Source organism: Amphibalanus amphitrite, unplaced genomic scaffold, assembly GCF_019059575.1.
Source record: "Amphibalanus amphitrite isolate SeventyFive unplaced genomic scaffold, NRLGWU_Aamphi_draft 002272F_arrow, whole genome shotgun sequence".
NCBI lineage: Eukaryota > Metazoa > Arthropoda > Thecostraca > Balanomorpha > Balanidae > Amphibalanus > Amphibalanus amphitrite.
In genome coordinates this window covers 34769-48928 of record NW_024883755.1, presented here as the reverse complement: position 1 = coordinate 48928, position 14160 = coordinate 34769, and the positions used below count along the sequence as shown (strand labels likewise).

Sequence of the window (14160 nt, the reverse complement as noted above, 5' to 3'; positions counted from 1 at the left end):
AGAGAGACGCTGTGAAGAAAAACGCAAGAAAGAAAAAATGATGGGTACGTGTTACACAATTGCCCCTTAAGCACGTTTTTTCTCAAGTGAATTTGCGATTAAGCATTGAGCTGGCTTGGGTCTTGGGTGGACTAAAATTAACTACTTTCATTTTTGCCTTGTATGTAGGTGGCCTTAGGAATGCCGCATGCTTCTTATGACGCATTGCGTGCTTCGATATCTTTTGAAAAATACGATTTGCATGTTTGAAAGCATAGTTGATCCAAGGGTTGATCTGTCGCCTTATTCTGCACAGCAGCTCACTTTTGTAATGATTGCGATGCTCAATAATGCTAGAAAATCTTGAAACGGTTATATATCGCTACTAATGCAGATCACCAAAGAAAAATTTTCATTTACCGGTATTCAGTAAATGCTCATTTCTCACATACCAAATAAATGCGGTTTACGACGTTTCGGTTCGTTTCGGCGTTTCGTTTATGACAGTCAGCCGTAACCTGTCAAACGCCATACCCTCTGTCACATATGAATGTCTGACAAAGCAGTTGACCGTGTGATCAAAACAAAAACAAGTGTAAGTTCGAACGGCGACATGTCTATCAGTGTGTAAATAAAGCTTCCGGTTGACACCTCTAAAACCGACGCAATGTAATGGTAAGAATAGTTCGTTGTGGCTCTGTACGTTCACGTTGTTTCGGGCAACCATGTACGGAGACAAGAATTAGAGGGATCATAATGCTCGCTCCTTGCTGGCTTAGACGCGGCCATGCATAGTGAAACAATCTTTTCACGTTGAAAATATGTATTTGAGATTATAAGATGATATGAGATATGATGAACAGAATATATGCATTTCCTGGTTTTCAGCGCAGGTGACAATTCAAACGTCTCTCTCACTCAAAGGCACATTCGAAATTTTCCCCACAAGATGGCAGCAGCAGCAGTCCGTCGCGTTTACCACTCGACGGGGGCGGGGGCGGCGTAACCGTAGGCGGGGGCGGCGTAGCCGTGGGCGGGGGCGGCGTAGCCGTAGGCGGGGGCGGAGTAGGTGGAGACGGCGTGCCGGACCACGGGCTGGACCACGGGCTGGACCACCTCGGTGGTCTCCACCACCGGCGTGACGGCGTACGGCGCGGTCACCGGCACGGGCACCTTCCTGGCCACGGGCCGCGGCACGGGCACGGCCACGTCCACCTGCTTGTGCGTGATCTCGGGCACGGTGCGCGTGATGTGCGGCTGGATGCGCGTCACCGGCCGGCCGGCCGCCGAGATGGCCGTCTTCTTGACCAGCGCGTCCAGGCCGGGCGACAGGCCGTTGTCGGGCACCGGGCCGGGCACGGCCGCGTTCACGTTGCTGTAGGTGACGGCGTGCGGCAGCGCGGCCGCGTAGGTGATCGCCGGCGCCGCCGCGTAGGTGGCCGCCAGGTTGTAGTGGCCGGGCGCGGCGCAGGCCACCGCCACCAGGGCGCTGAGGACAACCTGCAACACGGCGTGGGGCAGGTCAGACCGGAAATGAGCTTATAGGAGGAAACATTTTTTTCATGATTCATTCACAAGTTTTCGGCACAAAATATCCAAGCATGGTCATATGCAGTCATTGCTACTTTTTTAGTGGTATTCTTTTAAGACGTTCTCCAACTTTTTGCCCCTCTATTTCTGCATTTAGTGCTTCGTTTATTTTTTATTAGAAGTTAGGGAACCAGGTCAGATTTTTAAATATTTTCTTAATGCTTTCATGGACTGCCAATGTTAAACTGTAAATAGACAAACCAGCATTTTAGCTACATTTTCGGATTGGACTGGGAACTCACCAGGGGGTTCATGATTGGTGCGTTGTGTGAGCGAGTGCCGTCTCCGCCTTGTCTGCCGGTTTTATACCGTTCAGCTGAGCCTGACCCTGGACGGCACGGAGCGACCAATCAGAGGGACCATAGGACCACTGGCCGAACCACACCCAGACCGTGAGACCCCGGACACGAGCGGGGATGGGGCGGGGATGTCCGTGTCTCGGGCAATCGTGGATGTGCAGAGACGGTGCAGCAGGATGTTAACCGCAGGTTGTTTCTTCATTAGACAAACACTATTCGTTAGAATTGTGTTTTTCTATTAAAAAACAACCGGAACAGTTACCGACCAGAGGCAAATCTTGGACGTCTGCAACGGAGAGCTATTTAACCCTCGCCGGACCTATTGGTTTTCTATATACGCGCCGGCCGAGGGGGTGGGGGGTGGGGGGGGGGGGGCGATGGCGGGTAGGCTACGACCTACGACCCGTCTCGTCGTCTCACCCCTAATGAAGCTAGAGAGTCGCGGAAAAACGAGCATTTGCCCCGTTACGAGACGCAGTGATTGGTACCTGATTTTAGGGTCTCAGGTCAACCGGTGACCTCTTAGGTCAGGTCAAGTGGCCCAAGGTACGAGCTCGGTTTGTGGCGAATAACTTCGCAAAAAATGATCACAGAGCCGCGATTTTGACAGCATCGTGCTCGCCTTGCTCAGGCGAGTCAAAAGGTATGGTTTTTGTTTGGTTGAATTCCACTTTACGTATTGACCTCGGGTCACGGTCAGGTCAAAGCCCGCCAGGTCATGAACTTGGTCGAAAGAGGTCGAGTCACATATCATTCGATTTGGCAGGTCTTCTCGAGTCCATTGGTGGCTTTCCTGACTCGCTAGCTCAATTTTGATCAGGAGTTATTGACGAAAAACTCTTATGTCCCTAGTAACGTCATAAATGACGTCACGCAAGGTCAACCATACAAAAGTGAAACATCGAAATTTGCAAGGATTGCATGAAATTACGATTCCGTGTGGTTGAGATAATATGAGATTGTTCCCGGCGCCAAAATAGCAGTTTTCATTTTTCCCCATTGATTTTTAATGGTGAGTTCTAGTGATGTCAATTACAGAAAATCAGGATACCGATACCAAACCAAATACCAACCAAAACCATGGGAAAATACCAAAACCGAACCAACCAGGGAAATACCAACTTTTTACCAAATTCACAGCCTCTTATACATTAGTGAGGTTTCATAATACCAATAAAATACCAAAAACATTGAGTTTGAAATACCATTACCAAGTTGGTATCGGTTTGGTATCGGTATACCAAAAAGCCGGTATCCGATTGACATCTCTAGTGAGTTCACAAAAAAAGACCTGACCTCATATGACCTTTAGAAAAAATCCTAGATTAAAAAGTTGTGAGACTTCTAATGGATACTAGATCCTGAAATTTTCATCTCCTTGTGAGAGCTCCTCTGGCAGTGAGGGCGTTGCGAAGTTGCAGCATCTGAAGACCGTGCAGAGGCTCGCTTATGACGTCATAGGACAAGAACCTGACCTGCCCCGAAAATGCGGTTGGTGTCAAAAGATGTGGCTTGAATAAAAGGTCAGGTATACCAAGTTTCAGCTCTCCATCGCCAGCGTGTTTGGAGCTATCGCAAAAAAACCTTTGTGGGGCGGCAACCCCCCACCCCCTCGGCCGGTGAGGGTTACTACAAATCGTTGGACACACTCAATATGCCAACAATTTTTTTCTAAGGCAGGTTTCGAACCGTGTTTGATTCAAGAGAAATTAAAAAGGACCACTGCACAGATCACAACAAAACTGTTTACGGGTCTACCAGGGAAGTTGATTAGGACCTATGTTTTTCGTTCTTGCGTCATACATTGCCTGTTTACTTTTTTTTAATAACAAATAATCTGATTTTTTACTTGCTGGGTTGATCTTTCTTTCCGCTAAGAAATGTTCCACGTTTCGTTTTTTCAATCTATTGCCACATGATTTATTGAACTGCTGTTGATGATTTTGGCTCAGCTTTAACAATTGACTTTGATCTGAATTTGCAACTCATATTGTAGGTATCGACCATTTATTGCAAAGCAGCAAATCGCGCACCCGATCAATCATTATCTGCATATTTACGGCTATGAGGAAAATTAAGCGATATCTTATATTTTTGTTCGGAATTAAAGTGTACAAAACACGTTTTTCATAATTAGGCATCCATTTATTTGGCTGCCTCAGATATCTCCTTTGAAAATATCGAGGCCATATACAAGAAAAATCGCATCGATCGTCGCACACTGAATGCCGAAAAGAATACCTTTATTCTTTATAATAAAGAATAAAGAAAAGAATACGGTTTGTCAGTGCTCGTTTCGAATGGTCGGTATTGGTAGCCGGTGGGTCGGCGTCTTCCGGATTCAACCCACCTCCCCTCCCCGTCCCCTCCCAGAAGCACCCGAGGAACGCGGCATCCCGGCGAACCCGCCCTGGAAGAGCGCGCGAGAGCCCCGCCCTGCCCCGATGACCTTCACAAGTGACGTCAGAGGGCTGTGAGTGACGTCACCTGGGTGTTGGGTATAAAGGCGACGGCGCCTGTTCGAGAGACACTCTCCTCTGCAGACTCACCCAGCCAGCAGCATCATGAAGGTGGTAAGTTGAGCAGAACAATGCTTCTTTGGATGAGAGAGAACATGTTTTGGACCAACATTCAGGGATGCAGCTCAATGTTTCGTTCTTGCACTTCCCTGACCCTGCAAACCGAAACAGACTCCTTCAAGCCTTTTCTTGAGGATGATCTTTTTTTTTGCCTCAGGGGGCCAGAGTATTTTTTGGCAATCAGTAGTTAATTGTGGTTTAGACTGCCAATATCTGACCTGAGTTTCTCCTTCTTTGCAGTTCGTTGCCCTGTTCGCTACCCTGGCATGCGCCAGCGCCGGCCTGGTCGTGCCGGCCACCACCGTCCTGCGGGCGCCCGCCCACGACTCGGCCGTCATCCAGAGCCACAGGTTCGGCGGCAACTTCGCCTACCGCACCGACGAGGCGCACGCCTACGCCGCCGTCAGCCCCGTGGTCTCCACCGTGCGGAAGGCGGTCGGCGTCTCCTACAGCCACGGAGCCCCCGTCGTCAAGTCCACCACCGTCGAGCACCCCGTCACCTATGCTGCCGCCCCCGCCGTCACCTACGCTGCCGCCCCCGCCGTCACCTATGCCGGCGTTCCTCATGCGTACGGCTACGCTGCTCCTCACGCGTACGGCTACGCCGCCCCCTACGGCTACGGCTACGCCGGCCTGGGTCTGCCCCTGACCTTCGAGAAGGTCGAGGAGGCCAAGGCTGAGCCTGCCGTCGAGGCTGCGGAATAAGCTGTGTCAGATGTCGCCCCTTCTTTCCCTCGCTTTCGTGTGGCAGTCTGCTGGTTAAAGCTGAACAGGTTTCATCCAGCAGAGGCTATCACGAGGGTAACAAACTCGTCTGATGTTTGCTGGAAACCACAAAACTTCAGGTGTGATCTGCAGAGGTATTCAAACTGTACTGTGATGTGCATTTCATCAGTGTACGCATATCATAAATATATTTCATCTATGTATCATCAGTATGCATGACTTTGTTTCAAGCACATAAAATATTAGCATGAATTCATCTCCACTTTTATCAGGTACAGTTAAAAAACATGTTTAGGTAATTTACCCAATTAAATTATCAGAAATGAGAAAAAACATATGGCATCACGAAGCATCACTGAGCGAACGACAAAAGATAAGCTTGTTTAGGATACCCCAGGGCTCCGTGCTTGGCCCATTTTTTACGCAGTCGGCGAGTTACTTGAAAATCGGCAAGACTTTCAAAAATCACAATTCCTTTTTATCCAAAAACAATTTCAGCCTGCATTATTTGGACTTCCTGCTAGTCTCAAGACATACTGATTTTGTCATTAGGTTCAACCGTTTTGAAGCCATTTTTGATGGCATATTTGGGTCACAACTTCTAAAATTATCAGCCGTAGGGAGCCACACATATCCACATCCAGTAGCCGACTGGAAGATAACAAGAAGACCAAAGATTGGAGTGAACAAGCAGTAGAAGAAAAAACATTATTTAACGCTTTAATAGCCATCATAAACCCGACTTGAGGCCCATGAAAACATTTCACGCAAGTTACCTTTTGTTTCGCATGCATTTCTCGTGACCATTTTTTTTTTCTCAGGTGTCTGGACTGGCTTACATTGTCATAGATAACTTGAATGCTCCATGAAACGATCCGGTATTCTGCACTATGTTACCATCGCCACCTCCTTCTAGCACTATACTTACGAGTATTATGGTTTATTCAATTGTCTCCCACCGAAACAATATCTACAAGGACTGATAAAACAAAAGAAGACGAATCAGACAAGCCCAACAAACGACACTTATACAAAGATAGGATCTAATCTTAAAGGAAAGGGGCCACCTTCGTGAAATATGAAGATATCGTTGTTTTTCATTTTGACATTATTATTTTTCATTTTCTTTTTAAAACTGGTGCCAGAAGTGCACAATTCGCGAAAAAGTATTTAAAACTATTTAACATATTGGTACTAAGTTGATACTCTCTACGGCACCTACTGTATGATGGCATAGCGATGACGTCACACTCAAGCCAATCAGCGTTCAGAAGACAGACTCGTCGGATTGTGTCAGATAAGCTGATTGGTTAAAGCTGAGCTGGTTGGAGCTGATTGGTAAAAAACCAAAGCCTCGCCGCGGGTGGCTGTATTGTCGGATAAGAACGCATTCCTGGGATAAGGACGCATTCCTGGCGTATTTTCTTTTAAAATTGCCGATTACTACGAATGGAGGCCGAAATCGGCCGTAAGGAGGTAGACAGATAGGTTTTCGGACATGGGCTACAATATGGCTATCTCAGTTTCAATCCCCATGTTAAAGGTGGCCCTTTTCCTTTAAGCTGTCGGTTACTTTGCCCCGAAGAGTCCGTGGGATGAGTTTGGGGTGTGTATCTGTTTATTAATTTCTGTCTCGTTATCGTTCTGAGTCTATGAGAACACTTATTCAAGACTGTGACCCTATATCCCTCGTGTGTGTCTCTATGTCTCTGTTAGTCTCTTGCTTTTTTCCGTCTTTTGCCTCTTCATCTTGTTTTTGCCAATGTCTGCTATTAACTACATCTGGTTCTCTCTCTCTCTCTCTCTCTCTCTCTCTCTCTCTCTCTCTCTCTCTCTCTCTCTCTCTCTCTCTCTCTCTGTCTGTCTGTCTGTCTGTCTGTCTGTCTGTCTGTCTGTCTGTCTGTCTGTCTGTCTGTCTGTCTGTCTGTCTGTCTGTCTGTCTGTCTGTCTGTCTGTCTGTCTGTCTGTCTGTCTGTCTGTCTGTCTGTCTGTCTGTCTGTCTGTCTGTCTGTCTGTCTGTCTGTCTGTCTGTCTGTCTGTCTGTCTATCTGTCTGTCTGTCTGTCTGTCTATCTGTCTGTCTGTCTGTCTGTCTGTCTGTCTGTCTGTCTGTCTGTCTGTCTGTCTGTCTGTCTCTCTCTCTCTCTCTCTCTCTCTCTCTCTCTCTCTCTCTCTCTCTCTAGCTCTCGATCCTCGTCTTTGTCTCTGTTTTTGTTTTGACTGTCTTTTTTGCTTGACAGCCTCTCTATCAGTCTGTCTAACTATACTGTTTTTCTATTCATCTTCCTCTCCCTTCCTCCTCCTCTCCAGTCTCCTCTCTCCCTCCCTCCTTCCTACGTCACCTATGCGAATGCCAACTCACCTCCTCCCTGTCACCCCTCCCTCTACCCATCTCCCCCAAATCTTGGCCCATAGTGAACGTTTGTTTACCCGTCCAGCCTTGAGACGCTAGGTCATTGGCACCGAACTTGTCCGTGTGACTGAGCGGGCCACGCAGTCCGACAGCGACACCCTGTCGGGCGGGAGCGCTGTGTCGAGACGGGTGCCGCGGAGCGTTCGGTAATTGTAACGACTGTTTGTGTGTTTGTATGGAGAGGAGTTGACTCAGGCTCGGGCTAACTTGGGTAAGTAAGATTAGCCTGCGCTTATGAATACTGCGTGGAGGAAGTCGTATAAATATTATCATAAACTGTTCACTGTTTATAGCGTTAACCTTGCATGTGTGCGGCGTACGCTAGTTTCTAATGTGTAGGGGGGGGGGGGGGTCGTTGGACCAAGCCAATGATACCCAATTTTAAGGTCCTAGGTCATTGGTTGACCTTCCAGGTCAGGTCAATAACCCAAAAGTCGGGAAAATCGGGACCTGTTGGACAGTCGTAGACTGTGGCTGCTGAGGGTTTTTCGGGGTGCTGATCACGAATAGCCGTTTTCACGATGGGCCATCCGGCGAATGCACCTGATTTGACCAAATCTGCACCTAATTTCTTTTCCAGCAAATGTCTTCATTTTATTAATTCATTTCAGTGTTTTATTCGATGATGCTCTATGCTAATATGACAAAGCAAGCATATAAGCAATTAGTGCAACCCTAGCTGATAGCTCTGCTAAGAGACACACTGAACCTGATTTGACCAAATCTGCACCTAATCTGTACCAGATGTGCACCAAATGTGTACCAGATGGCCGTCGTGAAAACGGTTAATATCGTGTTAGTTTTGATTGCAGATGCTGTTTTTAAGCATTTAGACCATGTCGGGTCAGGTCAGGTCAGGTCAACCAGTAGGGGTCGTGACGGGTATTTGTAGTACGTGTCAACCACCTCTAAAAGCTATGTAACATGTTACGAAGGCACCAAAACTACTTCGGAAATGTTCAAATGGTTTCTAAATTCGAATTCAGCTCCAAAAACTAGCCTGGAGACATGTAAAACTTGAAAAAGTGAACCGAGATCACCAAAGGTCATGACTTGACCTGACCTTCAGGTGACCTTGACATCCACCCTAATGCATTGGAGTAACATCAATTTAAATGTTTGAACGTTTGAAACCACGAAAAGCTAGCAAACGCGCGGCTAATGCGAGCCGACATACACCAAATCGCCATTCCGGCCAAACATGGCTTCGACAAATAGGTCACAGGTCAAAGGTCACTTGGGTCAAGGTCATGAAATTTTCAGAGTAGGTGTAAAATTGATCAACTCGAGGGTACTGAGAGTTTTGTCGCACTTTTTGCGCGAGTTATTTGCGAAAAACCATGGGGGGGATCCATTCGACCTCCCCCTACACATGCGAGGGTTAAAAAACATGTCGCAACGTTTATTGACATTTGAATGAGTCATTGAACGTTGTTATCGTAACAATGAAAAGAGCAAAAGTCTACTGAATATAGCTCCAGATGAAAACAAATTATTAACTAATTTGCGCATTGTTTTTCCTGGACATGGTTCGCTGGATATTGGCCGTTTTCACGACGGCCATCTGGTACACATCTGGTGCACATTTGGTGCAGATCAGGTGCAGCTTTGGTCAAATCAGGTTCAGTGTTTTTCTTACTAGCTGTCAGGTAGGGTTGCACTAATTGCTTATATGCCTGCTTTGACATATTATCAGAGAGTATCATCGATGAAAACGCTGAAATATATTCATAAAATACAGATATTTGCTGTAAAAGAGATTAGGTGCAGATTTGGTCAAATTAGGTGCACTCACCGGATAGCCCGTCGTGAAAACGGCCAAAAACCCTTAGCACATAAAATGTATCCTTTCAACTGCAGTGGTCACTTGTACACAACTCAATACAAGTGCGCGTGTTAGGAAGCATATTTGAAATATCGGCTGACCATGGGTGATGTAAAACATGCTTGTTCTCTTCAGCATGCAATGATAAGTGAGAAATGTCCTTCTTTTTCAGGATTCGTGCTTCAAGGGAACCTAATTATATTGCTGATACTGGGACAGCATAAGCAATTTGTCATTCTTCACCGTCCGTTGCCAACTGTTCATCGAATAAGACAGCTTTGAATACACAAGCCACAAAATGTTGTTTATCAAAACCACCATCACGCCATGCCTCAGGCTGGTTGGTCGAACATTCGTCACAAGACATTCCTCCACCTCAGCACTGCAGAGACGTCCTCCAGCCACGCGCCTACGAGACAGTTACCTGCACTGTCCGGGAACCGTGCCTCTGGTACACCACACTCTCTCCGACGTCCTGGACCGCGCGGCGAGCGACTTCGGCACCAGGGAAGGCGTCATCTTCGTCCACCAGGACATCCGGAGGACGTGGCTGGAGGTCCGGCAGGAGGCGGATCGGCTGGCGAGGGGATTTCTTTCCCTCGGCCTGGAGAAAGGTGACCGGATTGGTATCTGGGCGACGAATAAATACGAGTGGCTTCTGACGCAGTATGCTGCGGCCAAGGCGGGCCTGGTGCTGGTGAACGTGAACCAGGCGTACCAGAGTCGCGAGCTGGAGTACTGTCTGCGGAAGGTGGGCGTCCGGACGCTGGTCGCTGGCCAGGGGTACAGAACGTCCGACTACTACACGATGCTGACGGAGTTGGTGCCGGCGCTGGCGGACGGAGAGGCCGGCGTACCGCTGACGGTGAGGTCAGAGAAGCTCCCCCAGCTGCGCGACATCGTCATGATTGGGGGAGAGCGACGTCGTGGCGTTCTGCGCTTCGATGACCTGTTGGACGCTGGAAAAGAGTCGCTTTCCGGGGAGCTGGAGCGACGTCAGGCGCAGGTTAGCTGCGACGATCCCTGCAGCATCATGTTCACCTCAGGGACCACAGGTCTTCCCAAGGGAGCCACCCTTTCCCACCACAACATCGTCAATAACATGAAGCAGATGGGGTCCCGCACTGGTTTCGACCAGCTCTCTGTCCGCGTTTGCACTCCTGTGCCGCTCTACCACGCCTTTGGGTGCGTTGCCGGTTCCGTTCTTGCGCCTCTCTTTGGAAGCACCCTGGTATTTCCTTCGGAAGCCTTTGACGCCGTAGCTGCTCTTCAAGCTACCGAAGTCGAGAAGTGTACTCCAGGGGCGGATCCAGAAAATCTCCAAGGGAGGGGCCATTAGAAACCAGGAGGCCCCCCCATAATCCCACCTGTTGGAGGCCCCATCTTCCCACTTGTTGGCCCCCCCCCAAAAAAACTGCGTCTATTGAGCTTATCTAGCTGTTCAGGCAACATCTCAACATCTGTGCAGGCTTGGAGGCCCTCTGTGCAGGTTAGGAGGCCCTGTAAAAGTGGTCATCTCTGTGAGTATAAGAGACCTCCAAGTTATGAAAAGCTTTACCAATCTTCTAACAAAGAAGTCTTCTCAGCTAGTCTTCTAAGAAATAACTAAGTGGGTAGGTTAAAAAAAAGTCATCGGATTTCGGCCACTTTATTTTCAGGAGGCCCCCTTTTCAGCATTTTAACTTTTTAACTTTTTATTTTATTTTTGAAAAAATAGGCCAAGGGGGGGGGCCATGGCCCCCATGGCCCCCCCCCTTGTATCCGCGCCTGGTGTACTCACATGTACGGCACTCCTACAATGTTTGTTGACATGGTTAACATCTCCAAGCAGGGACGCTACGACATCAGCTCACTGCACAGCGGGTTCATCGGCGGAGCACCTGTGCCCTTCCACCTCATGGAGGCAATGATGAGCGAAATGAACATGACTGGATCGATTGTTGGATACGGTCTAACTGAAACCGGTCCCATTCTGACCCTCAGCTATCCCTCTGACGATGTTGAGCATCGCTGCGGCACCGTGGGCTACCCTCTTGACCACACTGAGCTGAAGGTGGTGGACGAACACGGCAGGACGCTTCCCGTCGGCACCGCCGGAGAGCTCTGTATGCGGGGATACAACCTCTTCCTCGGATACTGGGACGACGAAGAGAAGACGGCGGAGTGTCTGACTCCCTCGGGATGGTTCCACACCGGCGATGTGGCTGTGATGAACGAAGACGGCTACGTCAAGATCGTCGGACGTGCCAAGGACATGGTGATTCGCGGAGGAGAGAACATCTACCCGACTGAGGTGGAGGACTTCTTGATGACCCATCCAGACGTCTTGGAAGCATCAGCGTTTGGAGTTCCCGATGAGAGGATGGGAGAGGAGCTGGCGGTTTGGATCAGAACTCGAGAGCACTGCTGTCTTTCGGAGCATGATATCAGGAGTTTCTGCAAGGGAAGGATCGCACATCACAAGATCCCGTGTTATATACAGTTCAGGGATGACTTTCCCAAGACGGTGACGGGCAAAATTCAGAAGTTTGCCATGCGCGAGATCATGACAATGGAACTGGGATCTGAAAAGTGAAACGGCTTTTGTGGATTTTACCTTGTATCGTCCGAACTCAGGTGAAGCAAACTCTGCATTGTCATATGTGTTGAAACGTTTATCATTCTGCCAGTGTTACACCCCTTTTCAATGTTTGATAAAATGTTTGGAAACAAGTTTCGAACGTTTTATACACTGAATGTAGTTCAGCTCTATCGTATGTCTGTAAAGCAGACATACGATAGAGCTGAATGGTAATTGAACAGTCGTTTGTTTTCAGTCCTTGGATAAAGTTTGATTGTTAAAGTGACTGTTTTACAGACATACGATAGAGCTGAACTGTGCCGGAAGTTTACATACATAGGAAACATGCTTCATATCTATCATTTATATGTGATTTACAATAACAGATGCATTTGAAATGTTGTTTTCCTGTGAACAGCTGACCACCGTACTAGTACTGCGATATTTTAGCTGGATGTCACCCAGACAAAATCACAGAGTATACGGACTCTGGACTGCCAATGTCCAATGTCAGGTCCCTCACTCTACAGTCTACACGGCGTAATGAAATAAACACTCGCCACCAGAAGTCGTAGTAGACAGTGTTTTGTAAGTGCACCCGGACACGACACTTGCACGAGCTAAACATAGCCACTTTGCTGATACACATTCGTGTGGTCGCGTTCTCGCGATGTATGTTAGAATTCAACTGCTTGTTGGATATAATGCAAACATACTACAGTACAGAGATGTCAGTCGCTTTTCAATGCGTACCCAAATTGAATATATTCCATGGCATCTTATTCTTTTTAATAATCTTTTTAAACGCGTACGAATTTCTACAAGAAAACAGTTGGCCTCTGAAGTTGCTGGCTGACAGAATAATATTAAAAAAGATTGCTCACCAAGGTTAGCCCTCGCCCGCACATGCCATTTTCCCATCCTAGAACGCACATGGGGGGGGGGGTGGTTGCCACCCCCCCCCCGCGCCATTTCGTTCCTGTTGGAGATAGAGCTTAGCAGTAAAGACCAAAAAGATTCTTTGGGAAGAGACGAATCCAATGATACCCAGTTTTACCTTCTCAGGTCAGTCATTGACCTTCCAGGTCAGGTCAAACTAAAAAATGTTGCTGTTTTGGGTCACCGTTGAAAATCAAGTGTGCTGCTTATCAGATACCGATGATGATGCTGTTTTCTGGTGCCAAGCCAGCTAGAACCTCTTTGTCACACTACCCGACCAGAATTTTGCTGCTGAGGTCATTTCAGGTCAAGTTAGGTCAAGGTCAATTATATGTGTTTGTATGTCTGTGTGTGTCTGTGTGTATACTGATGTGTGCACCGATTGTTTTTGGGTCCATATTGCATGAAATCATGATCTAAGAAGCTTTTACCAAAAATGCAGTCAAAAAACTTCAAAAAAAGTAAATTCAGCTTGCCTAAAACGCAATTATCTTAGATGACCTAGGTTGACCTTGACCCTGACCTTGACCCCTGTACATCGTCGGACAACATGTTCCATGATAGGTTGGAGGTAAGACTGGCAAAAAAGGCCGAAATCAGGGTGTCAAAAGCTCATAAGGCCCATGGCAAACGCAAGATATTGAGAATTGGCCATTCGGGTCATGACATGACCTGAAAAACAAGGTCATATCTCCGAAACCAAAAATCACAGAAACTTGAATTTTTCAGTGGACATCAAGAAAGGATAGAGGAGCAGCTATACGAAAAATCAGCCTTCTAGCTCTAAAAATGTTGAGTGCAGAGCAGAAAGACTACCTGGGGGGGGTGGCAACCACCCCCCCCATGTGCGGGCGAGGGTTAGTTCATGGATAGATGTTCGGTCGGCCTTGCCTCGCTAGCGACCTCTACGGCGTACCATAGCTCGTTGAGCGATTGCTTAGTGGGCCCAGATGGCGTTAGAGCTATGGCAGGATAAATACTGTTTTTCTGGGGCTAAGACATTTTAGGCCTGCTTGACTAGCAAGGAACACCACACATTACATGGTGCATTTTTCTATTTTTCAACCCAGAAACCGCAAACAGCGTGAGTTCAGCAATCAACACTTGTTTCATCGTCCTCGGACATCTCACAGAGCGCCGGCCTAGTACCGCAGCAGAATAGCGACAGCAGTGCCACCTACAGCTTACAGCGAGAATCAGCGCGATGGAGAGGGAGGGGAACTCTCTTTACATATGTATGTACGTGAGCGC

General features: G+C 47.9%; 4 protein-coding genes across 6 annotated transcripts; 3 read left to right on the top strand and 1 right to left on the bottom strand.

Moving 5' to 3' along the window:
- Positions 1 to 784: 784 nt before the first annotated feature.
- On the bottom strand, positions 785 to 1896 carry LOC122376747 (cuticle protein 16.5-like). The gene is made up of 2 exons (XM_043356689.1): positions 1812 to 1896; positions 785 to 1479 (listed from the first exon to the last, which is right to left on the bottom strand). The coding sequence occupies exons 1-2, from the start codon at positions 1821 to 1823 to the stop codon at positions 955 to 957; spliced, it is 537 nt and encodes a 178-aa protein (XP_043212624.1). The 5' UTR covers positions 1824 to 1896; the 3' UTR covers positions 785 to 954.
- A 2503-nt stretch (positions 1897 to 4399) lies between these two features.
- Positions 4400 to 5385, top strand: LOC122376744 (cuticle protein 16.5-like). Its single transcript, XM_043356683.1, has 2 exons — positions 4400 to 4441; positions 4688 to 5385. The coding sequence occupies exons 1-2, from the start codon at positions 4433 to 4435 to the stop codon at positions 5150 to 5152; spliced, it is 474 nt and encodes a 157-aa protein (XP_043212618.1). The 5' UTR covers positions 4400 to 4432; the 3' UTR covers positions 5153 to 5385.
- A 2258-nt stretch (positions 5386 to 7643) lies between these two features.
- On the top strand, positions 7644 to 12150 carry LOC122376742 (medium-chain acyl-CoA ligase ACSF2, mitochondrial-like). Its single transcript, XM_043356682.1, has 2 exons — positions 7644 to 7731; positions 11239 to 12150. The coding sequence occupies exon 2, from the start codon at positions 11308 to 11310 to the stop codon at positions 11983 to 11985; it is 678 nt and encodes a 225-aa protein (XP_043212617.1). The 5' UTR covers positions 7644 to 7731; positions 11239 to 11307; the 3' UTR covers positions 11986 to 12150.
- On the top strand, positions 7666 to 12150 carry LOC122376741 (medium-chain acyl-CoA ligase ACSF2, mitochondrial-like). Of its 3 annotated transcripts, none has more exons than XM_043356681.1 (3): positions 7666 to 7796; positions 9583 to 10275; positions 11394 to 12150. In XM_043356681.1, exons 2-3 carry the CDS (start codon positions 9709 to 9711, stop codon positions 11403 to 11405), a joined length of 579 nt encoding a protein of 192 aa, XP_043212616.1. In that variant the 5' UTR covers positions 7666 to 7796; positions 9583 to 9708; the 3' UTR covers positions 11406 to 12150. The 3 variants fall into 3 exon arrangements, with proteins under 3 accessions (XP_043212616.1, XP_043212614.1, XP_043212615.1); XM_043356680.1 differs by having other exon boundaries at positions 7677 to 7796; positions 9583 to 10416; XM_043356679.1 differs by lacking the exon at positions 11394 to 12150 and having other exon boundaries at positions 9583 to 10826.
- Positions 12151 to 14160: the final 2010 nt, after the last annotated feature.